General features: G+C 49.4%; 1 protein-coding gene across 1 annotated transcript in view; it reads right to left on the reverse strand.

Moving 5' to 3' along the window:
- GBA2 (glucosylceramidase beta 2) overlaps positions 1–26,907 on the reverse strand; it is a 331,889-nt gene that overhangs the window by 267,313 nt on the left and 37,669 nt on the right. Inside the window, exon 3 of the mRNA XM_063957477.1 lies at positions 527–618. Within this exon, the coding sequence (XP_063813547.1) occupies positions 527–618 (92 nt within the window). The remainder of the gene's footprint in view (positions 1–526; positions 619–26,907) is intronic.

Genomic DNA, 26,907 nt, shown 5'->3' on the forward strand with positions numbered 1-26,907 from the left:
TTATGTCAGTATCGGAGTAATGAGGGGGTGGGGTTATGTCAGTACCTGGGTAATGAGGGGATGGGGTTATGTTAGTACCTGGGTAATGATGGGGTGGGGTTATGTCAGTACCTGGGTAATGAGGGGATGGGGTTATGTCAGTACCTGGGTAATGAGGGGGTGGGGTTATGTCAGTACCTGGGTAATGAGGGGGTGGGGTTATGTCAGTACCTGGGTAATGAGGGGGTGGGGTTATGTCAGTATCGGAGTAATGAGGGGGGTGGGGTTATGTCAGTACCTGGGTAATGAGGGGATGGGGTTATGTTAGTACCTGGGTAATGAGGGGGTGGGGTTATGTCAGTACCTGGGTAATGAGGGGGTGGGGTTAGGTCAGTACTGGAGATAAAGGGAGCTATAACTGTACTAGAGACATTGGGATGAAGGAGGGGTCAGTACGGGGGTGGCAGGGGACAGGCGCAGAGGTACAGAGGGGGATATAGAGATATGTTCTGGTGAGCTTGTACACTCTTATAGATTACTGACTTACCGTAGATTTGCCGCAAAGGGATAGAGTTGAACATGTCTATAAATGGCGCTTTCTTCTCTACATATGTCTTCCGGCACCAAAAGAAGAGGTACCTATATTGTGAGGACAGTATAGATTACATACTGACCATGGTAAAGAGACGTACCCTATATAGAGACACACAGTACACAATAAATAAAGAGACACTGTATAGACTATAAATACACACTACAACCACTATACACACACATTCACGTGTCCTCCCTCATCATCACTGCAGGTATACAGCCCTTCTTGTTGCACCTAGTCGTGATCGCGTATACAGACGGTGAGCATCTGTTTGCTGATGAAAAGGATATGAGGCATGCCTACAGTATACTCTGCGTGCCACTGAGACTGCATCTGCACCGGATGTGCTGCAGTACAGGGTCAGCGGCTGCTAATCAGCAGAGATTGCTCGTGCGTCTTATTCACATAGAAATAAGAGGCATTCTCTGGGAAATATGCAGGAAAGGACGCCCGGCCTTGGCAGAGTCGCCCGGTAACTGCCGGCTCACTCACACTGCATGGCAGAATGAGGCTCAATGTGCGAGCATAGACACACGGCACACAACACACTACACAATGAAGACACACTCTAAACATTAAATACAAAGACACTGTAAATACTGTACCCAGACACGCTGTATACAAACACCATATACACGATAAAATGGATACATTATATATGAACAACAGTCTACATAAGTTTTTCATGTTTTTTGGGTGTCATTTTTTTCGTAAAGTGACCGGGAACCCCAATTAGTGCACCGTGTCCCAAACATAGTCCACGTGGATTGTAAAGTATGAAAAAGGTATTTTTTTTTTAAAAAAGTGAAAAAAACTCATGTCAACCTTTTTGCATGTCGACCTATTCACTGTTGACCTAATGGGTGTCGACCTAAGTAGCGTCGACCCAGAGTCCGGATACCCTATATACTGTGAAAGCACGCTGTAGTGTTTGAAGGCAGGTATATTTGCCCAAGGTTTCTGACCTATGTATATTGAACCCTCAGGAAAATGTTGTATTTTTTCTGCTGAGAGCTTTTTGGGTTTTGGTAAGAGACGGTTAAGGGGTTCTGGGGTTTGGATGAAGAGAGTGAAGGCCCAGTTTGGATCTTAGGGTCTGTAGCCTCAGAGCGGCTAAGTAGTGATTTCACCTGCATGAGGGTGTTACAAGGCTGCTGGACTGATCATTATCTCTCTCACACTGCCTGGGGAAACGGAGACTGCAGAGTCTCTGTGAGAGACACCGGCTACTGGATACAGTCCGGCTATACTGGGTGGTATGCTACTTATAGTTGTGTAGTGTTTGTCAGGAGTGACTTACACTATATGGGCACAAGTATTCAGACGCCTGGACATTAAACAAAGCGTTCGGGAACTCCAGCCCGATTGGCTGGAGAGCACAGGATATGTAACTGCAGATGAATGCTGGATGGCGCAGTAACCGTTACTGGAGACTGTACAATACGTTCAATGTTCTAGGTGCTGGTGTTAGGTGCGGCAGAGCGGTCAGAGCATAATGAGCGCAGACTGTATTCACGTAATCCACGTCCACAGTGATTACAGTATCCTTAGTAGTTTATTTTAACGGCAGGATAATAAAGTACTCGCACAGCGATCCAATGCAGCAGGCCCAAAATGAGTCCGGAACACCAGCAGCGCAGGCAACAGGGACAGAGGAATTCCCACTGCAGCAAGAACACGGAATACACCTGCACAGTCACTGTCCCAGGTATTAAACAGGCAGAGCAAGGCAACGCAAGGCCTGGACAGAGGCCTGGTGACAAGGCTTCTAGATGAGACATCACACAGGCGCTCAGGTAATATAACCACAGGGCTAGCTGTCTTTTACATGTGCAGAGACCACGTGCAATAAGCCAGGCAGCTCAGCCCCCTGATTACACAACACATTGCAGCTGGCATGCTGCGCGCACACACACACACACACATACACACACACACACACACACACACACACAGGGAATGCAGACAGGAATAGAGTCTCTGACAGGTCGCTAATATCAGCTGACACCAGGTATATCCTGAGTAGAGGGAATGCATCAGCTGACATGCACCAGCAGGGACTGTAATAACACTGTAGTCAGATACATATACTGTAATATGGAGCTGGTCCCCCTGCAGCTATAACAGCTTCCACTCTTCTCTGACGTCTTTCCATAAGATTTTGGGGCGTTTCTGTGGTGAGCCCGTCCATTCTGTAGAGCATGTATGAGGTCAGATACGGATGTTGGACGTGTAATTCTGGCTCGGCTCGATGGGTAAGAGGTCAGGGCTCTGTGCGGCCAGTCAGGTTCTTCCACACTGAACTCATCACACCATGTCTGTATAGTCCGTGCTGTGTGCACCGGGGTGCAGTCATGTTGGAATAGGAAAGGACCTTAATCAGTAAGTATCGCAATTACTGCGATCAAATAGTTACCGCCCAGAAATAGTAAAAACGCTCATCGCAGAAATTGCAATTGCGTCGCAATATGCGGTCTGATCGCAGAACCACACTCAGTTACCGAAGCATGGAAGATTTTTCCTCTCTGCGCCAGGCAAGGTCATCCACAATTCCTGAGACACAGGAGGCTGGAAGTGGTAATCGCTGATGTCAGAGGACCACCTTAAACGCCTGACAATGCCAGACACACCCAGAAACACCGCCTTCCGGTCAGTCAAACAGCGGCTGCATTCACAATGTGTATGTATTTACTGTCGCGTGTCTTTATAGTCCCTGCTGTGTGCACTGGCGCAGTTCATGTGGGGATAGAGAAGGGTCTTCCCCAAACTGCTGCCACAAAGTTGGAAGTTTAGCATTGTCCAAAATGTCTCTGTATGCTGCAGCAGTAAGACTGCCCGTCACTGGAGGTAAGGGGCCCAGACCCTGAGAGACCATCCCATTATCCCATACCATTACCCCTCCTCCAAACTCCACAGTCCAGTGTCAGTGTGCTTTACATCACTCCACAGAACACGTGTCCACTGCTCCACAGTCCAGTGTCAGTGTGCTTTACACCAATCCACAGAACACGTGTCCACTGCTCTACAGTCCAGTGTCACTGTGCTTTACACCACTCTGTGCTTTACACCACTCCACAGAACACGTGTCCACTGTTCCACAGTCCAGTGTCACTGTGCTTTACACCACTCCACAGAACACGTGTCCACTGCTCCACAGTCCAGTGTCGGTGTGCTTTACACCACTCCACAGAACACGTGTCCACTGCTCCATAGTCCAGTGTCAGTGTGCTTTACACCACTCCACAGAACACATGTCCACTGCTCCATAGTCCAGTGTCAGTGTGCTTTACACCACTCCACAGAACACGTGTCCAATGCTCCACAGTCCAGTGTCGGTGTGATTTACACCACTCCACAGAACACGTGTCCACTGCTCCACAGTCCAGTGTCTGTGTGCTTTACACCACTCCACAGAACACGTGTCCACTGCTCCACAGTCCAGTGTCGGTGTGCTTTACACCACTCCACAGAACACGTGTCCACTGCTCCATAGTCCAGTGTCAGTGTGCTTTACACCACTCCACAGAACACATGTCCACTGCTCCATAGTCCAGTGTCAGTGTGCTTTACACCACTCCACAGAACACGTGTCCAATGCTCCACAGTCCAGTGTCGGTGTGATTTACACCACTCCACAGAACACGTGTCCACTGCTCCACAGTCCAGTGTCTGTGTGCTTTACACCACTCCACAGAACACGTGTCCACTGCTCCACAGTCCAGTGTCGGTGTGCTTTACACCACTCCACAGAACACGTGTCCACTGCTCCACAGTCCAGTGTCGGTGTGATTTACACCACTCCACAGAACACGTGTCCACTGCTCCACAGTCCAGTGTCTGTGTGCTTTACACCACTCCACAGAACACGTGTCCACTGCTCCACAGTCCAGTGTCGGTGTGCTTTACACCACTCCACAGAACACGTGTCCACTGCTCCACAGTCCAGTGTCGGTGTGCTTTACACCACTCCACAGAACACGTATCCACTGCTCCACAGTCCAGTGTCGGTGTGCTTTACACCACTCCACAGAACACGTGTCCACTGCTCCACAGTCCAGTGTCAGTGTGCTTTACACCACTCCACAGAACACGTATCCACTGCTCCACAGTCCAGTGTCGGTGTGCTTTACACCACTCCACAGAACACGTGTCCACTGCTATACAGTCCAGTGTCAGTGTATTTTACACCACTCCACAGAACACGTGTCCACTGCTCCACAGTCCAGTGTCACTGTGCTTTAAACCACTCCACAGAACACGTGTCCACTGCTCCCACAGTCCAGTGTCTGTGTACTTTACACCACTCCACAGAACACGTGTCCACTGCTCCACAGTCCAGTGTCGGTGTGCTTTACACCACTCCACAGAACACGTGTCCACTGCTCCACAGTCCAGTGTCGGTGTGCTTTACACCACTCCACAGAACACGTGTCCACTGCTCCACAGTCCAGTGTCGGTGTGCTTTACACCTCTCCACAGAACACGTGCCCACTGCTCCACAGTCCGGTGTCTGTGTGCTTTACACCTCTCCACAGAACACGTGTCCACTGCTCCACAGTCCAGTGTCTGTGTGCTTTACACCACTCCACAGAACACGTGCCCACTGCTCCACAGTCCAGTGTCTGTGTGCTTTACACCTCTCCACAGAACACGTGTCCACTGCTCCACAGTCCAGTGCCGGCGTGCTTTACACCACTCCACAGAACACGTGTCCACTGCTCCACAGTCCAGTGTCGGTGTGCTTTACACCACTCCACAGAACACGTGCCCACTGCTCCACAGTCCAGTGTCTGTGTGCTTTACACCACTCCACAGAACACGTGTCCACTGCTCCACAGTCCAGTGTCAGTGTGCTTTATACCTCTCCACAGAACACGTGTCCACTGCTCCACAGTCCAGTGTCAGTGTGCTTTACACCACTCCACAGAACACGTGTCCACTGCTCCACAGTCCAGTGTCGGTGTGATTTACACCACTCCACAGAACACGTGTCCACTGCTCCACAGTCCAGTGTCTGTGTGCTTTACACCACTCCACAGAACACGTGTCCACTGCTCCACAGTCCAGTGTCGGTGTGCTTTACACCACTCCACAGAACACGTATCCACTGCTCCACAGTCCAGTGTCGGTGTGCTTTACACCACTCCACAGAACACGTGTCCACTGCTATACAGTCCAGTGTCAGTGTATTTTACACCACTCCACAGAACACGTGTCCACTGCTCCACAGTCCAGTGTCACTGTGCTTTAAACCACTCCACAGAACACGTGTCCACTGCTCCCACAGTCCAGTGTCTGTGTACTTTACACCACTCCACAGAACACGTGTCCACTGCTCCACAGTCCAGTGTCGGTGTGCTTTACACCACTCCACAGAACACGTGTCCACTGCTCCACAGTCCAGTGTCGGTGTGCTTTACACCACTCCACAGAACACGTGTCCACTGCTCCACAGTCCAGTGTCGGTGTGCTTTACACCACTCCACAGAACACGTGCCCACTGCTCCACAGTCCGGTGTCTGTGTGCTTTACACCTCTCCACAGAACACGTGTCCACTGCTCCACAGTCCAGTGTCTGTGTGCTTTACACCACTCCACAGAACACGTGCCCACTGCTCCACAGTCCAGTGTCTGTGTGCTTTACACCTCTCCACAGAACACGTGTCCACTGCTCCACAGTCCAGTGCCGGCGTGCTTTACACCACTCCACAGAACACGTGTCCACTGCTCCACAGTCCAGTGTCGGTGTGCTTTACACCACTCCACAGAACACGTGCCCACTGCTCCACAGTCCAGTGTCTGTGTGCTTTACACCACTCCACAGAACACGTGTCCACTGCTCCACAGTCCAGTGTCAGGGTGCTTCACACCACTCCACAGAACACGTGTCCACTGCTCCACAGTCCAGTGCCGGTGTGCTTTACACCACTCCACAGAACACGTGTCCACCACTCCATCCGACGCTTGGCATGGTCTTGGTGATGTGAGGCTGGCATGACATTCCATTAAGCTCCCACCGCACAGTGTTTGTGATTACATTAATGCCAGTGGAAGTTCGGAACTCGTCAGCTATGGAATCAGCAGAGCGTTGGCGACCTTTATGCACCATGCGCCTTAGCAGTCTCTGACCCCTCTCTGTGATTTACGTGGTCTTCCGCTTTGTGGCCGAGTTGCTTTTGTTCCTAAATGCTTCCACGTTCTAATAATATCACAGGTGACCGGGGAATATCCAGCAGGGATGAAATTTCACGACCCATCTTATTGCAGAGGCGGCGTCCTATCACAGCACTGCGCTATCACTGAGCTCCTCACAACGACACATTGTGTAGCAGAAATGTATGCACATGGAAACGGCATGGCTAGGTGCCTGATTTTATACACCTGTGGCAAAGGAGCTGATTGAAACACCTGAATACAATAATTAACAGGCGTGGCCGAATACTTTTGTCCATATAGTGTACGTTTAGTTAGTGCCAGGCGGCAAGGTGTTTATTCTGATGTCTTATTTTTCTGCTTAATAAAACTTGTTGAGGCTAGTTGCACCAGAATCCTTAGACGTGTGTGATCTCTTAGCTGCTGTGCACTACCATATACCCCAAGAGATGCTGCCTGCTCCCCTAACACTGTTACAGCACAGACACACATCATACACACGCCATAAACACCTACACTGTACACACCATAAGCAGAGACATTATAAGGAGATTTATGGTAGACTTACCATGGTTAAATCTCTTTCTGCGAGGTACACTGGATTCCACAGGGAATAACATTGGGGTGTAGAGTTGGATCTTGATCCGAGGCACCAACAGGCTAAAGCTTTGACTGTTCCCAGGATGCACCGCACCGCCTCCTCTACAGCCCCGCCTCCAGGCACTGGAGCTCAGTTTCGTTAACCAGTCCAATGCAGTAGCAGGTAAAAGAGATGGTAGATGTTAGCCACATAGAACCACATTCTCATGACAGGAGAGGGTACCAGCGGCTAATGCCATACCATCCCAAAGAAGCTAAGTGCGTCAGGATGGGTGCCCTGTGGAAACCAGTGTATCTCGCAAAAAGAGATTTAACCATGGTAAGTCTTACCATAAATCTCCTTTTCTGCTGCGGGGTACACTGGTATTCCACAGGGAATAACATCGGGGATGTCCTAAAGCAGTTCCTCATGGGAGGGGACGCACTGTAGCGGGCACAAGAACCCAGCGTCCAAAGGAGGCATCCTGGGAAGTGGCAGTATCTAAGGCATAGAAGGACCACGTAGCCGCCTTGCACAACTGTTCTGCGGACGCGCCACGGCGGGCCGCCCAAGAAGGTCCAACAGACCGAGTAGAATGGGCCTTGATGGTAGCAGGAGCTGGAAGACCAGCCTGTACATAAACATGTGCAATCACCATTCTAATCCATCTGCCCATGGATTGCTTATTAGCAGGCCAGCCACGTTTGTGAAAACCAAAAAGTACAAAAAGGGTATCTGACCTCCCGAGGGAGGCAGTCCTTTCCACATATATACGGAGAGCCCGTACCACATCCAAAGACTGCTTTTTGGAGGACAAACCAGAAGAGATAAAGGTCGGAACCACCAACTCTTGGTTAAGATGAAAAGATGACACCACCTTAGGTGGATAACCAGGGAGAGTACGAAGAACTGCCCGGTCACGATGAAAAATCAAAAAGGGTGGATGTGGCCGGAGAGACCCCCCGGCCACATGTGTAATGGCGGCTGCGGCACTGAAGGGGTTAAGCCTCAGCTGCCAGGCACCATTTGGACAATGGGCACTATGTGCCATTTTAAAAAGTAACACTTGGCTCTAGGACCATGCACTATACATGACTAAAAATATGTTTAGTTATGTTTATAACTTGTTATATGTAGTGCTCTGTGCACAATTATAGGATTGCATGTTTAAATGTATTTATATTTAAGATGTGGTCACATGTATTTTAAAGGGAAAAATGCACTTTCCCCTGTCTTCTGGAACTAAGAAATGTGATATAATTGCCCTCTTCTAGCAGATCGGGTGAATGACAAAACCTTTTTGATGTTAGACAGTGCTCGGCAGGTAAATGATGGGAGTGTGAATATGTAAAGTGGTATTGATTGGTATGGTTGGGAACCTGTATTCATTTATGTAGCTGGTTTAATTGAATCATGAATGGTAGATGCAGGAAGGATGAGAAACATTTGTATTTTGAAGCTATGTGTTAAATGTCTCAAAGTGGAAGTGTAAACTACCAGGTGGTAAGGAATGGAGTTTAAATAACACAAACTTTATGTGTGACAGGAAGGAGGAAATTGCTTCATGTACTTATATCCTTTTAGAATGTAATTTTTTTTTATATTTTGTAAGTTATCCTGATTGGATGGAAAGAACTCGGGGAAACTACCCACTGAGATGCATTGTGGTATAACTGTATAAAAAGGAGGCCTGTGAGCTTCAAAGTGTATTATACCAACTACTTTCTGCTGTGAACATCTTGCTGTATTGCTGTTGCCCCTAGCAATAGGGAAGAGTTCTCTTTAGAACTATTACAAATAAACATAATTTGCCTCAAGAAGACCATTGTGACCTGAAGGCCTAGGCGAAACCTAGCTCCATTTTCCGGCTGTCCAGGGTGTAACCAGCATCTCCAAGCTCCGCCTTCCGCCAGCTACCGGCAGAGGCCTAGTAAAGCGACTAGTGGGGATTCGTCAGCACCGCACAGGTGTGGTAAGGCGGCGTGTCGACGCACACAGAGCAGAACCGTAGTTCCAAACGCCACGGCATGTTAGGAGTTTGGTGGTGGCAGCGTAAACCCGCTCACTACGCAGTGAGTGGAGTCAGTAACAGGCGGTTACTGACGGTAAGCAGGAATCCCCTATGTGGCCAGGTCTCGTGTGACCTAAACATCCATTCTGTGTACTGGGGATGGGACGCAAAAGCGGTGAGGGCTTTCGTACGGGACTGTCCGATCACAGTGGACGACAGGACAAGGCGCCTAAGTCCGATAGCCTCCTATCAGAGGCAATAGCCAGTAAAAACACATCCTTAAGTGTAAGACATTTAAGATCCACAGACTCAAGAGGTTCAAAAGGAGACTCTAGTAGGGCATTTAAGAGAACAGACAGATCCCATGGAGCCACAGGAGGGACATAGGGAGGCTGAATACATAAAACGCCCTGAGCGAAAGTATGAACGTCAGGAAAAGACATAATTTTCCTCCAAAACCACACCGACAAGGCAGATATATGAACCTTGAGGGAGGCCAGACGAAGGCCTAAATCTAGGCCTTGTTGCAGAAAAGCAAGTACTGAAGGAATAGGCATCATAATTCTTAGCAGCGCACCATGTGAAGTAAGAGTTTCAGACCATGTAATAAATCCATGCAGAAGTCGGCTTGCGGGCCTTCAACATAGTTTGAATAACCGCCTCTGAGAATCCCTTGGCCCTCAGGAGTGAAGCTTCAAGAAACACGCCGTAAAAGCCAGTCTGGCCAGGTCCGGATAGACACAAGGGCCCTGAACGAGGAAGTCTGAGCGTTGAGGAAGTAGAAGACAACGCTCTATTGATAGACCCTGCAAGTCTTAGAACCAATGCCGTCTGGGCCACACTGGAGCGACTAGAAGTTGTATTCCTCTTTCTTGCTTGAACTTCCGTAGAACCCTGGGCAAGGGTGACACTGGATGGAACACGTATGGCAGCCAAAAGTTCCATGGAATTGCCAGTGCGTCCATGAATGCTGCTTGAGGATCCCTTGTACTTGATCCATTGACCGGAACCTTGTGATTGTGTCAAGACGTCATCAGGTCTACATCTGGTAGGCTCCACTTGTCCACTAGGAGTTGAAAGACTTCCTGATGAAGTCTCCACTCTCCGGCGTGAACGTCCTGACGACTGAGGAAATCCGCTTCCCAGTTGAGGACTCCAGGAATGAACACTGCCGATATTGCTGGCAGATGGCGTTCCGCTCGACAGAGGATTTTTGATACTTCCAGCATTGCCATGCGGCTTTGAGTGCCACCTTGATGATTTATGTGCGCCACCATGGTGGCATTGTCTCATTGTACTTGAACAGGCCTGTTCTGTCCCAGAGGCAGGGCAAGCGTCAGCGCATTGAACACTGCCCGCAATTCCATAATGTTTATCAGGAGGAGACATTCCTCCCTGGTCCACCGACCCTGGAGAGAGTGTTGCTCCAACACCATGCCCCAACCTCGCTGTGGCCGGAGAGGCCCCAGCCACGTGGAAAATGGCCGCCGCGGCACTGAAGGGGTTAACCCCTAGTGCCCGGCGCCATTATTGGAACAATGGGCGCTTGGCGCCATATTTAAAATATTGTGGGCGCTAGGCGCCATGTTTGTATAAATGTTAAATAATGTATTTAAATGATGCACCGCGGTCCCGGACCTCTCCGGCGACCGCGGCAGTGGGGGCAGCCCCCGGCACGCTGAGCAGAGTGTGCGCGCCGGGGGAGAGGTGAACCGCTGCAGCAGGGAGATCAGCTCCCGCTGCAGCGATCGGAGTGCGCCGCTGACCGCCAGGGTCCGGGAGCTCTGCTCCCGGCAACAGCAGCGGTGAGCACCCCCCCCCCCCGGCGCACTGAGCTGTGTGTGCGCCGGGGGAGAAGGGTGAGCCGCTGTGGCTGGGAGCTCAGCTCCCGCTGCAGCGCGCTCTGGGGTTGCCTGTGCTGGGGGACGGGAGCTCTGCTCCCGGTGCCTCAGCACACTGGAGGCGGCCAGCCGCGGCAGCCGGGAGGAATGTCCCGGGCTGCCAGGCGGCAGGGGGGGTGCGCCGCAGCCCGGCTCCCCGCCGGACGCTGCGGCGAGGCCACAGATCCAGCGCCGCATACAGAGGACCGGGCTAGCCGGCTCCCTGGCGGCGAGGGGATGACTAGGTTGGTGAGTGCTGGGGTCCGGGAGCTATGCTCCCGGCACCTCAGCGCTGCAACAGACAGAGCCACAGCGGCCGGGACAAGTGTCCCGGGCCGCCGGGCTTCGGATCAGGGGGGGGGGGTGCCGCTCCGTGCGGCGAGGCTACAAAAATGAATGCCGCTCTGGGGGGACAGGAAGCGCCAGCTCCCTGGACCCCAGAGGCAGGCAGGCAGGCTGGAGGATGGGGGAAGCCAGCCCCATACCTCCAGCGCTGAGAGAGAGAGCCCTAGCAGCCAGGCTGCAGGGCTAGGGGAGCCCAGCGCTGAGCGCTGGGCACAGTACTTAAAGGGGAATGTACAGCGTGTTTTAAATGAAATGTATTTAAAGGTAAATGCACTTACTTGGTTGTGTGTCCCAGGAGGGAGGAATCCATGGCTGTGCAGGCTGATGGATTCTCCCAGACCTTTTCCCCAAAAACGGAATACTTTCCCATCCAGCCTCACACTTGAAAGGGGCATTGGGAGAGAGAGAAGAAACAAGCTGAGTGGTTTTCTGGAGCTCCATGGAGATCACCCGTAGTGGCCTGGAAACCTGGACCGGGAAGCTAGGCTGCCCAGCTCTGGAGCCCAAATCCAGGCTGCAGGCAGTGAGCTGGGTCCCGGGCAGGTTTCTGGAAGTCAGTTTAGGAGGGAAAACTTCCCCCAGCCTAGACTGAACGGCACCGGGGCGTATCCTGATCCTCCAAGATGGGAGAGTCAAAGGAGACCGACCACTCCCCACTGTCCATAGGGGACAATGTAAGCTGTGCATGAGACCAAGGCATGCACAGCTCATGGGTAAACATTGATTGGTTGTACACCACAGGGCGGGCTTACCCCCTGTGGTAATGTGTATTGGAGTAGGATAAAAGGAGGGCAGTTGCCCCATGGAAGTTGTATTGTACCATCTTTATTCTGCTGAAACATCTTGTTGTATGCTGTTACCCCTAGCAATAGGGAGGAGCCATTTTAAAGGCTATTATTGAGCAAATAAACATCATTGCCTCAAGAAGATTGCTTCATCTTGTGACCTACAGGGTTATGCCAAACATAGCCCCGTCCTCCGGCTGTCCAGGGAAGCACCTAACGTCTCCAAGTTCCGCCTTCCGCCAGCTACCGGCAGAGGCCTAGCAAGTGGCTAGTGGGGATTCGTCAACACCACACAGGTGTGGTAAGACAGTGCGTCGGCACATACAGAGCAGAACCGTGGTTCCAAACGCCACGGCAGGTTAGGAGTTTGGTGGTGGCAGCATAAACCCACCCACAATGCAGTGTGAGGAGTCAGTAACAGGCGGTTACTGACGGTAAGCGGGAATCCCCTATGTGGTCAGGCCTCGTGTGACCTAACCCTCCATTCTGTGCGCAGGAGACGGGACGCGAAAGCGGCGAGTGCTTTCGTACGGGACCGTCCTGTCACACTCGCAGACTGGCATCCGTTGTCAGGAGGACCCAGTTGGAGATCCAGAAGGGACGGCCCTTGCTCAACTGTTGGTCCTGTAGCCACCAGCTCAGTGACAGACGAACCTCCGGAGTCAAGGAGATCATTTGAGACCTGATCTGATGAGGCAGGCCGTCCCACTTGGAAAGGATTAACCTCTGCAGAGAGCAGGAATGAAATTGAGCGTACTCTACCATGCTGAAAGCCAACACCATGAGGCCTAGTACTTACATCGCCCAGTGTGTCGTCACTCCTGGGCGAGAGAGGAAGTATCTGATCCTGTCCTGAAGTTTCAGGACCTTCTCTGGAGACAGAAACAATTTCCGGCTGTGTGTGTCCAGCAGTGCCCCCAGGTGCACCATGGTCCGAGCAGGGACCAGCGAGGAGTTCTTCCAGTTGATGAGCCACCCGTGGGCTTGTAGGAATTGGACGGTCAGTTCTAAATGACTAAGGAGAACCTCTTGGGGGTTCGCCAGGATCAGCAAGTCGTCCAGATACAGCAGGAAAAAGGAAGAAGAAAGAATGTCTCTTTGTTGGCGCACAAAGAATAATTAAAATTTAACTTTTAATAAATCTATTTAAGACCATTCAAAAAATAGGAAATAAGACAATACAATACGACAAATCCCATATGGATTACACTCAGTGAATAAAAAATTTCTAAATAAAGTGAATTTTAAAACCAAAGCTCGCTACCTGTATTCTCTTGTATTAGTACAATGTTATTAATCTGATAAGTATCACTACGAATCAAAGTATTCAAAGATAATTGTTAGATGTTCTGAACGCAATAAATAATGGAGATATGATCAGTCTATAAGTTCAGTCTCTGGGCAATTGTTCAATTAATTGCTGGGGAATTGCTTGATTTACATATAGTATGTTGTCAGGACCATTTCACACATAGAAATAAATTAATGTGCTGTTATTGTGTGGTGTCCCTTCTTCAATAACTTATATGATTAAATCATTCATATGTCTGGTTAATTCCCACAGCCTTCAATGATTTGAATGCACAGATATTCAGTAACTTATTGAATGTTAAATAATTACACTTAAGTGTAATTATTTAACATTCAATGAGTTACTGAATGCTAAATCTATTTGAATGCTAAAATGAATGCTAAAGCTATTTGCTGAAAGTATCCATTCAAAACACACTTAGTTACAGTTGCACATCTTGACTGTGTACAGCTGATAGCTACAAAGGTAGTACACAATAAGCGCAATTATTCAACATTCAATAGGTTATTGAATATCTGTGCATTCAAATGATTGAAGGCTGTGGGAATTAACCAGACATATGAATGATTTAATCGTATAAGTTATTGAAGAAGGGACACCACACAATAACAGCACATTAATGTACTTCTGTATGTGAAATGGTCCTGATAACATACTATATGTAAATCAAGCAATTCCCCAGCAATTCATTGAATAATTGCCCAGAGACTGAACTTATAGACTGATCATATCTCCATCATTTATTGCGTTCAGAACATCTAACAATTATCTTTGAATACTTTGATTCGTAGTGATCCTTATCAGATTAATAACATTGTACTAATACAAGAGAATACAGGTAGCGAGCTTTGGTTTTAAAATTCACTTTATTTAGAAAAATTTTATTCACTGAGTGTAATCCATATGGGATTTGTCGTATTGTATTGTCTTATTTCCTATTTTTTGAATGGTCTTAAATAGATTTATTAAAAGTTAAATTGTAATTATTCTTTGTGCGCCAACAAAGAGACATTCTTTCTTCTTCCTTTTTCGTGCATAACATATTTGTCTCTGGGTGCACCCTCGTATATCCAATGATTTGTTATTTCTGTACTGATGGATATTAATCAAGGTTTCTTTCTAGTAATTTGATACTATTCACTGTTCAGCTAGTGCAGAGCATATCTCATCTCCCACATCCCTCTAATGCTCCAGATACGGCAGGATCCTGGTTCCCCGACGACGGAGATGAGCCGTCATCACGGCCATTACCTTGGTGAATATCCGAGGGGCCATGGTCAATCCAAATGGTAGGGCCTGGAATTGATAATGTACTGTAGGTTGCCAATAGCAAACCGCAGATACTGCTGGTGCGACATGGCGATAGGAATATATAAGTAAGCATCCTGTATGTCCAGGGATACTATATAATCTCCGGGTTCCATGGCCAGTACAATAGAGCGCAGAGTTTCCATACAGAATTCGGACACTCTCACAAATTTGTTCAATGATTTGATGTTGAGTATAGGCCGGAAGGACCCATTTGGCTTCGGAACTAGAAAAAGAGTCGAATAGTATCCACTGCCCCTCTGGGACAGAGATACCAGGCACTACCACTGCTGTGTCCAGGAGGGATTGTACCACCAAGTGTACAGCTTGCGGTTTTAACAGATCCGCAGGGATAACCGTTGTGCAAAACTGGCGAGGGGGACGTCTCTTGAAAGAGACTGCGTACCTGTGAGAGACAACTTCCCGCACCCTCAAGTCCGAAGTGGTCTTTAACCAGGACTGGGCGGACTGCAGAAGTCGGCCCCCCACCCTGGGGTCCCCCGGGGGGAGACCAGCCCCGTCATGCAGCAGGCTTGTCTCGTTTGGAAGCAGGCTGACAGGCGGCCCAGGATTGTTAGATTTAGGCTTAGTGGTTTTAGAAGCACGAGCCTGTCGCTGATACGCCTCACCCTTTGCCTTCCCTGGAGGTGGAAAGGAATGAAAGGTGGTACTCTTAGCCTTCTGAGCAGAAGGATTAGTATTTGGGAGACACGCAGTCTTGGCAGTAGCCAAGTCAGCTACAATCTTGTTCACTTCCTCCCCAAACAGGATGTCTCCTTTAAAAGGGAGCACCTCCCATGATGTCTCCCCCACATTGATGTGCGACATATTCCTTTATTTATGCCACCCGTTTATACCTAGCCATACTGTTCCTGGATCCTCCTTCCGGACGTCATCCGGATCTTCTCAATACTCGATAGTTATTGACCAATGCCTGACTCGTATACCTATATCTATATTGGTATGTTTATGCATTATATATTGTTATCTTTGGTATACTTTTCTCCTTATGGCCTAGATCGGCCCTGTCTTTTGCTTCGGTGCTTGTCTTTTTCTACTTTCCCCTGCTCCCCTCTCTTTCTCTCTCTTCCCCATGCTCTTCTTGTTTCTTTCTCCCTCACAATGGGTCCCCTCTTGCGGAACTTCTTTGTTTGTTTTTCTCTAAACTGTAAATGTTTTTGAAAAAATCCACTGAGACAGGTTTTCACCTTTTATTGTACAATTGAATCTGTTTTGTATTCTTTCTTTGTCTCTCCTCGTATAAAATAAGATTTTACTTACCGATAAATCTATTTCTCGTAGTCCGTAGTGGATGCTGGGGACTCCGTAAGGACCATGGGGAATAGCGGCTCCGCAGGAGACTGGGCACATCTAAAGAAAGCTTTAGGACTAACTGGTGTGCACTGGCTCCTCCCCCTATGACCCTCCTCCAAGCCTCAGTTAGGATACTGTGCCCGGACGAGCGTACACAATAAGGAAGGATTTTGAATCCCGGGTAAGACTCATACCAGCCACACCAATCACACCGTACAACTTGTGATCTGAACCCAGTTAACAGCATGATAACAGAGGAGCCTCTGAAAAGATGGCTCACAACAATAATAACCCGATTTTTGTAACAATAACTATATACAAGTATTGCAGACAATCCGCACTTGGGATGGGCGCCCAGCATCCACTACGGACTATGAGAAATAGAATTATCGGTAAGTAAATTCTTATTTTCTCTAACGTCCTAAGTGGATGCTGGGGACTCCGTAAGGACCATGGGGATTATACCAAAGCTCCCAAACGGGCGGGAGAGTGCGGATGACTCTGCAGCACCGAATGAGAGAACTCCAGGTCCTCCTCAGCCAGGGTATCAAATTTGTAGAATTTAGCAAACGTGTTTGCCCCTGACCAAGTAGCTGCTCGGCAAAGTTGTAAAGCCGAGACCCCTCGGGCAGCCGCCCAAGATGAGCCCACCTTCCTTGTGGAATGGGCTTTAACAGATTTTGGCTGTGGCAGGCCTGCCACAGAATGTGTAAGCTGAATTGTACTACAAATCCAACGAGCAATAGTCTGCTTAGAAGCAGGAGCACCCAGCTTGTTGGGTGCATACAGGATAAACAGCGAGTCAGATTTCCTGACTCCAGCCGTCCTGGAAATATTTTCAGGGCCCTGACAACATCCAGCAACTTGGATTCCTCCAAGTCCCTAGTAGCCGCAGGCACCACAATAGGTTGGTTCAGGTGAAAACGCTGGAACCACCTTAGGGAGAAACTGAGGACGAGTCCTCAATTCCGCCCTGTCCGAATGGAAAATCAGATAAGGGCTTTTACAGGATAAAGCCGCCAATTCTGACACGCGCCTGGCCCAGGCCAGGGCCAACAGCATGACCACTTTCCATGTGAGATATTTTAACTCCACAGATTTAAGTGGTTCAAACCAATGTGACTTTTGGAACCCAAACTACATTGAGATCCCAAATTGCCACTGGAGGCACAAAAGGAGGCTGTATATGCAGTACCCCTTTTACAAACGTCTAAACTTCAGGGACTGAAGCTAGTTCTTTTTTGGAAGAAAATTGACAGGGCCGAAATCTGAACCTTAATGGACCCCAATTTCAGGCCCATAGACACTCCTGTTTGCAGGAAATGTAGGAATCGACCCAGTTGAATTTCCTCCGTCGGGCCTTACTGGCCTCGCACTACGCAACATATTTTCGCCAATTGCGGTGATAATGTTTTTGCGGTTACATCCTTCCTGGCTTTAGATCAGGATATGGATGACTTCATCCGGAATGCCTTTTTTCCTTCAGGATCCGGTGTTCAACCGGCATGCCGTCAAACGCAGCCGCGGTAAGTCTTGGAACAGACAGGGTCCTTGCTGGAGCAGGTCCCTTCTTAGAGGTAGAGGCCACGGATCCTCCGTGAGCATCTCTTGAAGTTCCGGTTACCAAGTCCTTCTTGGCCAATCCGGAGCCACGAATATAGTGCTTTCTCCTCTCCATCTTATCAATCTCAGTACCTTGGGTATGAGAGGCAGAGGAGGGAACACATACACTGACTGGTACACCCACGGTGTTACCAGAGCGTCTACAACTATTGCCTGAGGGTCTCTTGACCTGGCGCAATACCTGTCGAGTTTTTTAATCATGTGGACGACTTCTGGGTGAAGTCCCCACTCTCCCGGGTGGAGGTCGTGCTGAGGAAGTCTGCTTCCCAGTTGTCCACTCCCGGAATGAATACTGTTGACAGTGCTATCACATGATTTTCCGCCCAGCGAAGAATCCCTGCAGCTTCTGCCATTGCCCTCCTGCTTCTTGTGCCACCCTGTCTGTTTACGTGGGTGACTGCCATGATGTTGTCCGACTGGATCAACACCGGCTGACCTTGAAGCAGAGGTCTTGCTAAGCTTAGAGCATTGTAAATGGCCCTTAGCTTCAGGATATTTATGTGAAGTGATGTATCCAGGCTTGACCCTAAGCCCTGGATATTCCTTCCCTGTGTGACTGCTCCCCAGCCTCGCAGGCTGGCATCCGTGGTCACCAGGACCCAGTCCTGAATGCCGAATCTGCGGCCCTCTAGAAGATGAGCACTCTGCAACCACCACAGGATGGATACCCTTATCCTTGGTGACAGGGTTATCCGCTGATGCATCTGAAAATGCGACCCGGACCATTTGTCCAGTAGGTTCCACTGGAAAGTTCTTGCGTGGAATCTAACGAATGGGATTGCTTCGTAGGAAGCCACCATTTTTACCCAGAACCCTTGTGCATTGATGCACTGAGACTTGGTTCGGTTTTAGGAGGTTCCTGACTAGCTCGGATAACTCCCTGGCTTTCTCTTCCGGGAGAAACACCTTTTTTCTGGACTGTGTCCAGGAACATCCCTAGGAAACAGAAGACAAGTCGTCGGAACCAGCTGCGATTTTGGAATATTGAGAATCCAATCGTGCTGCCGCAACACTACCTGAGATAGTGCTAGACCGACTTCCAACTGTTCCCTGGATCTTACCCTTATCAGGGAATCGTCCAAGTAAGGGATAACTAAAATTCCCTTCCTTCGAAGGGATATCATTTCGGCCATTACCTTGGTAAAGACCCGGGGTGCCGTGGACCATCCCTACGGCAGCGTCTGAACTGATAGTGACAGTTCTGTACCATAACCTGAGGTACCCTTGGTGAGAAGGGTAAATTTTGACATGAAGGTAAGCATCCTTGATGTCCCGAGACATCATGTAGTCCCCTTCTTCCAGGTTCGCAATCACTGCTCTGAGTGACTCAATCTTGAATTTAAACCTCTGTATGTAAGTGTTCAAAGATTTTAGATTTTAGATTTAGAATCGGTCTCACCGAGCCGTCTGGCTTCGGTACCACAATAGTGTGGAATAATACCCCGTTCCCTGTTGCAGGAGGGGTACCTTGATTATCACCTGCTGGGAATACAGCTTGTGAATGGCTTCCAAAACTGCCTCCCTGTCAGAGGGAGACGTCGGTAAAGCCGACTTTTGGAAACGGCGAGGGGGAGACGTCTCGAATTCCAATATGTACCCTTGAGATATTACCTGAAGGATCCAGGGGTCTACTTGCGAGTGAGCCCACTGCGCACTGAAATTCATTGAGAACGGGCCCCCACCGTGCCTGAGCTTGTAAGGCCCTAGCGTCATACTGAGGGCTTGGCAGAGGCGGGAAAGGGTTTCTGTTCCTGGGAACTGGCTAATCTCTTCAGCCTTTTTCCTCTCCCTCTGTCACGAGCAGAAAAGAGGAACCTTTTGTCCGCTTGCCAACAAAGGACTGATAATACGGCGTCTTATTTTGAGAGGCGACCTGGGGTACAAACGTGGATTTCCCAGTTGTTGCCGTGGCCACCAGGTCTAAAAGACCGACCCCAAATGTCCCTTTTCAAAGGCAATACTTCCAAATGCCGTTTGGAATCCGCATCACCTGACCATTTTACTGGTAGAATTGGACAACGCACTTATACTTGATGCCAGTCGGCAAATATTCCGCTGTGCATCATGCATATATAGAAATGCATCTTTTAAATGCTCTATAGGCAATAATATACTATCCTTATCTAGGATATCAATATTTCCAGTCAGGGAATCCGACCATGCCAACCCAGCACTGCACCTCCAGGCTGAGGCGATTGCTGGTCGCAGTATAACACCAGTATGTGTGTGAATACATTTTTGGATACCCTCCTGCTTTCTATCAGCAGGATCCTTAAGGGCGGCCATCTCATGAGAGGGTAGAGCCCTTGTTCTTACAAGCGTGTGAGCGCCTTATCCCCCCTAGGGGGTGTTTCCCAACGCACCCTAACCTCTGGCGGGAAAGGGTATACACCAATACTTTTTAAGAAATTATCAATTGTTATCGGGGGGAAACCCACGCATCATCACACACCTCATTTTATTTCTCAGATTCAGGAAAACTACAGGTAGTTTTTCCCTCACCGAACATAATACCCCTTTTTGGTGGTACTCGTATTATCAGAAATGTATAAAACATTTTCCATTGTCTCAATCATGTAACGTGTGGCCCTACTGGAAATCACGGTTGTCTCTTCACCGTCGACACAGGAGTCAGTATCCGTGTCGGCGTCTGTATCTGCCATCTGAGGTAACGGGCGCTTTAGAGCCCCTGACGGCCTATGAGACGTCTGGACAGGCACAAGCTGAGTAGCCGGCTGTCTCATGTCAACCACTGTTTTTTTATACAGAGCTGACACTGTCACGTAATTTTCAACAGTACATCCACTCAGGTGTCGACCCCCTAGGTGGTGACATCACTGTTACAGACACTCTGCTCCGTCTCCACATCATTTTTCTCCTCATACATGTCGACACAAACGTACCGACACACAGCACACACACAGGGAATGCTCTGATAGAGGACAGGACCCCACTAGCCCTTTGGGGAGACAGAGGGAGAGTTTGCCAGCACACACCAGAGCGCTATATATATACAGGGATAACCTTATATAAGTGTTTTTCCCCTTATAGCTGCTGTATAGTTAATACTGCGCCTAATTAGTGCCCCCCTCTCTTTTTTTAACCCTTTCTGTAGTGTAGTGACTGCAGGGGAGAGCCAGGGAGCTTCCCTCCAACTGAGCTGTGAGGGAAAATGGCGCCAGTGTGCTGAGATAAGGCCGCCGAAAAGGGGGCGGAGCCTATCTCCCGTTATTCTGTATATTCTGGCAGGGGTTAAATGCATCCATATAGCCCAGGAGCTATATGTGATGTATTTTTTGCCATGTAAGGTATTTTTATCATGTTTTATTGCGTCTCAGGGCGCCCCCCCCAGCGCCCTGCACCCTCAGTGACCGGAGTATGAAGTGTGCTGAGAGCAATGGCGCACAGCTGCAGTGCTGTGCGCTACCTTATTGAAGACAGGAACGTCTTCTGCCGCCGATTTTTCCGGACCTCTTCGCTCTTCTGGCTCTGTAAGGGGGCCGGCGGCGCGGCTCCGGGACCCATCCAGGCTGGGCCTGTGATCGTCCCTCTGGAGCTAATGTCCAGTAGCCAAGAAGCCCAATCCACTCTGCACGCAGGTGAGTTCGCTTCTTCTCCCCTTAGTCCCTCGATGCAGTGAGCCTATTGCCAGCAGGTCTCACTGAAAATAACAAACCTAAACTAAAACTTTCACTAAGAAGCTCAGGAGAGCCCCTAGTGTGCACCCTTCTCGTCGGGCACAGAAATCTAACTGAGGCTTGGAGGAGGGTCATAGGGGGAGGAGCCAGTGCACACCAGTTAGTCCTAAAGCTTTCTTTAGATGTGCCCAGTCTCCTGCGGAGCCGCTATTCCCCATGGTCCTTACGGAGTCCCCAGCATCCACTTAGGACGTTAGAGAAAAGGGAGCACCTCCAAGGTCTTTTTGGAGTCCAGGTCCACCTTCCAGGACTTCAACCACATAATATGACGAGCCAGGATAGACGTAGTAGACGCCCTATGTTGCCATTACACCTGCATCAGAGGCCGCCTCCTGAATATAGTGGATGCTGTGGTAATATATGACAGATATTGTCTGGCAGTGTCAGAAAAATTTTGAGGCAGCTCTTCCTCTAATGCCTGAACCCAGGCTTCAATTCCTTTCACAGCCCAGGAGGCTGCTATAGTGGGTCTATGTACAGCACCAGTAAGGGAGTAAATAGACTTCAGGCATCCCTCCACACGCTTATCCATCAGTTCCTTCAGTGAGGTGACAGTGGTGACAGGCAGAGTAGATGACACCACAAGACGGGCGACATGAGAGTCCACCGGCAGTGGAGTTTCCCATTTGTTACTCAACTCCGCAGGGATAGGATAATGAGCTAGCATCTTTTTAGGCAGGGAAAATGTATTGGCTGGAGACAACCAGGATTCCTGACGTATGTCAATTAAATGGTCAGAATGTGGGAATACTACTTTAGCAACCTTCTGACGTTTGAATTTATCAGGTTTCTTAGACGCAGTAGTAGGCTCAATGTCCTCATCTATTTGGAGAATCAGCTTAATAGCTTCCACTAGGTCAGGAACATCATCCTGGGTTGTAGATTCCTCATCAGAAGCAGCTGTATCAGTGTCTGACGGATCAGTATATTCCCCATCCTCATCGGAAGAATTATATAAAATATTAGTGGATTTTGAGGAAGAAATGGCCCGCTTGGCCCCAGAGGGGTGTGGGGTAGACTTTTGCCTAACCAAAGATTGATTTAATTGTTGTAATTGGGTAGATAGAGTGTCCACCCAGGGCGGATTAACTACAGCGACAATATGTGGCTGCAATGGCACAGGAGGTCCCACAGGGGGCATAAGACGTGTCACAAGTGTAGTCAGCATACTTGAGAACGCTGCCCAAGGTGGGTCCTGATTGGCCATAGGTGCTGCAGGTTGACTGAGTGTATGGCAGCACCAGCAGCTAAACTTCTACCTCGGGTAAATCACTGCATGATGCAGAAACATCCGCGGATTTCCCGCCCTGTGTGGCACACATTATAAGGAAAGTAGCCTTAGGGCGTAACAGAACAATATAGCCAGACAAACACAATACCTGCAAATAACCCCCTGTAATGTGACAGTAAATACAGGATACAGAACAGAGGATTTAAGCGGTATGAGGTGACTGCAACACACAGGAAAAATACCAAATTGCATATTGTGTGTGACACAATATATATATATATATATATATATATATATATATAGCAAACGTGTAACCGGCACTCACACTTCTGATGTCATCCTGCCGAGGTGCACATTGGTAAGAATCACCATATAATCCAAAAGTACGGCACTCTACGGACTTATTCAACCAAATAAATGATTCAAATAGTCTTGCTTCTCTTGGCAACGTTTCGGCTTTTTTATTAGCCTTTTTCAAGCAGCATCATGATGCTGCTTGAAAAAGGCTAATAAAAAAGCCGAAACGTTGCCAAGAGAAGCAAGACTATTTGAATCATTTATTTGGTTGAATAAGTCCGTAGAGTGCCGTACTTTTGGATTATATATATATATATATATATATATGGTACACTGACGCACCTAGCCCCCTCAGGGTACAGGATATAGTGGTAACAATATGTGATACAGGAGAATGGAATCCACACAGCAGCTACAAGCACACTCAGTCACAGGTGCAATGCAGAAGTTATTACAGATAAACAATAAAACTGCACTGGACTAGTAATACTACATATAGTTATGTATGAACACAGATATAACAATGCACAGTAAATACTGGATGTATATCACAGAATACTTAGAGATATTCAGGTATCAGTACACTTGTTCTTACCTAACACTGTCCAAGATGACATGTAGAATACTTAAGTGACTGTAAATGCACAGCGCTGATGAGACAGGCGGCTGTACAGAGGAGACATCACCCAGCAGTCCCGGAGATCAGCCACAGCTAGTAATGAAGATGGCGCCAAAATCTCTGTTAGGGAGAGTGAACTGCAGCTCCAGGGAGGGAATACCAAGCAGCAGATGGTGCCCGGAGCTGGGGAGGAGCTACAGGTCAGCGCCTTATCCCCTCTGCTGGTCCTCACCACCGGGTACTGTGGAGCCTATACCAAACGGATTTTAGTAAATCTGACCTGTGCTCCCTGCCCTGGTGGATATAGTGGGGTCTCTATAAAGTACAGTGTCCACGCCAGCGGCGCGGTCCGTCTCCTGGGACCGCGACCGGATCGCGATTACCGGCTGGTCCCACCTGGGGGACCCTCTTACCTTCTCCCTGCTGTGCAGCCACGTGATCATGGAGAGCATCAGCAGTGGTGTGCCTGATGACCGGAGCGCCTCCGCTGCAAGTACCCGGGAACCCGGCCGCGGGAGTAGGCAGCGCTGCTGGGGAGGTGATAGAGCCGCAGCACAGAATGTCAGAATGACAAACACTGCTGCGGCCCTTGAAGTCTTCTTAAAAAGATATTTTCAGGGCTGCCTAGCACAGCCCCACCTGTTACCTGCCTGCACTGCTGGCACCAACTTGCAAACTGAGCTCCAGTGTCCGGAGGCGGGGTTACAGAGGAGGCGGTGCAATGCATCCTGGGAACCGTCAAAGCTTTAGCTTGTTGGTGCATCGGATCAAGATCTAGCTCTACACCCCGATGGTATTCCCTGGGGAATCCCAGTGTACCCCGCTGCAGAAATCAAGAATTATTGTACATACTATATGCAGACACACACTATACACACTATATACAGACATTAAACAGAGGAAGACACAGAGAGAAACAGGCACTACATGGAGACAGATCAACATCAAAAGGGGGGATACAGACATCAACACAGGGGAACACATATTACACAGGGGTGGTATACATAGAGGGAGACAGACATTACAGAGGGGGGGACAGACATCACACGGAGGGATAAGGCATACATAGAGGGAGGGAGACATTACAGAGGGACGGACAGACATCACACGGAGGCATACATAGAGGGAGGGAGACATTACAGAGTGGGGGACAGACATCACACGGAGGGATAAGGCAAACATAGAGGGAGGGAGACATCACAGAGGGGGGGACAGACATCACACGGAGGGATAAGGCATACATAGAGGGAGGGAGACATCACACGGAGGGGTAAGGCATACATAGAGGGAGGGGGACATTACAGAGGGGGGGACAGACTTCACACGGAGGGATAAGGCATACATAGAGGGAGACAGACATTACAGAGGGGGGGACAGACATCACACGGAGGGATAAGGCATACATAGAGGGAGGGAGACATCACAGAGGGGGGGACAGACATCACACGGAGGGACAAGGCATACATAGAGGGAGGGAGACATCACACGGAGGGGTAAGGCATACATAGAGGGAGGGAGACATTACAGAGTGGGGGACAGACATCACACGGAGGGATAAGGCATACATAGAGGGAGGGAGACATCACAGAGGGGGGGACAGACATCACACGGAGGGATAAGGCATACATAGAGGGAGGGAGACATCACACGGAGGGGTAAGGCATACATAGAGGGAGGGGGACATTACAGAGGGGGGGACAGACATCACACGGAGGGATAAGGCATACATAGAGGGAGACAGACATTACAGAGGGGGGACAGACATCACACGGAGGGATAAGGCATACATAGAGGGAGGGAGACATTACAGAGGGACGGACAGACATCACACGGAGGCATACATAGAGGGAGGGAGACATTACAGAGTGGGGGACAGACATCACACGGAGGGATAAGTCAAACATAGAGGGAGGGAGACATTACAGAGGGACGGACAGACATCACACGGAGGCATACATAGAGGGAGGGAGACATTACAGAGTGGGGGACAGACATCACACGGAGGGATAAGGCATACATAGAGGGAGGGAGACATTACAGAGGGGGGGACAGACATCACACGGAGGCATACATAGAGGGAGGGAGACATTACAGAGGGGGGGACAGACATCACAAGGAGGGATACGGCATACACAGAGGGAGGGAGACATTACAGGGGGGGGGGGGACAGACATCACTCGGAGGGATAAGGCATACATAGAGGGAGGGGGACATTACAGAGGGGGGGGGACAGACATCACACGGAGGGATAAGGCATATATAAAGGGAGGGGGACATTACAGAGGGGGGACAGACATCACACGGAGGGAAAAGGCATACATAGAGGGAGACATTACAGAGGGGGGGACAGACATCACACAGAGGGATAAGGCATACATAGAGGGAGACAGACATTACAGAGGGGGGGGGGGGGGCAGACATCACACGGAGGGATAAGGCATACATAGGAGGGAGACAGACATTACAGTGGGGGGGACAGACATCACACGGAGGGATAAGGCATACATAGAGGGAACATGACAGAGGGGGGAGACAGACATCACACGGAGGGATAAGGCATACATAGAGGGAGGGAGACATTACAGAGAGGGGGACAGACATCACACGGAGGCATACATAGAGGGAGGGAGACATTACAGAGGGGGGGACAGACATCATACGGAGGGATAAGGCATATATAGAGGGAGGGGGACATTACAGAGGGGGGACAGACATCACACGGAGGGATAAGGCATACATAGAGGGAGGGAGACTTTACAGAGGGGGAGACAGACATCACACGGAGGGATAAGGCATACATAGAGGGAGGGAGACATTACAGAGGGGGGGACAGACATCACACGGAGGGATAAGGCATACATAGAGGGAGGGAGACATTACAGAGAGGGGGACAGACATCACACGGAGGGATAAGGCATACATAGAGGGAGGGAGACATTACAGAGGGGGAGACAGACATCACACGGAGGGATAAGGCATACATAGAGGGAGGGAGACATTACAGAGAGGGGGACAGACATCACACGGAGGGATAAGGCATACATAGAGAGAAACAGACATTACAGAGGGGGAGACAGACATCACACGGAGGGATAAGGCATATATAGAGGGAGGGGGACATTACAGAGAGGGGGACAGACATCACACGGAGGGATAAGGCATACATAGAGGGAGGGA

This window comes from Pseudophryne corroboree, chromosome 1, assembly GCF_028390025.1.
Source record: "Pseudophryne corroboree isolate aPseCor3 chromosome 1, aPseCor3.hap2, whole genome shotgun sequence".
NCBI classification, from domain to species: Eukaryota; Metazoa; Chordata; class Amphibia; order Anura; family Myobatrachidae; genus Pseudophryne; species Pseudophryne corroboree.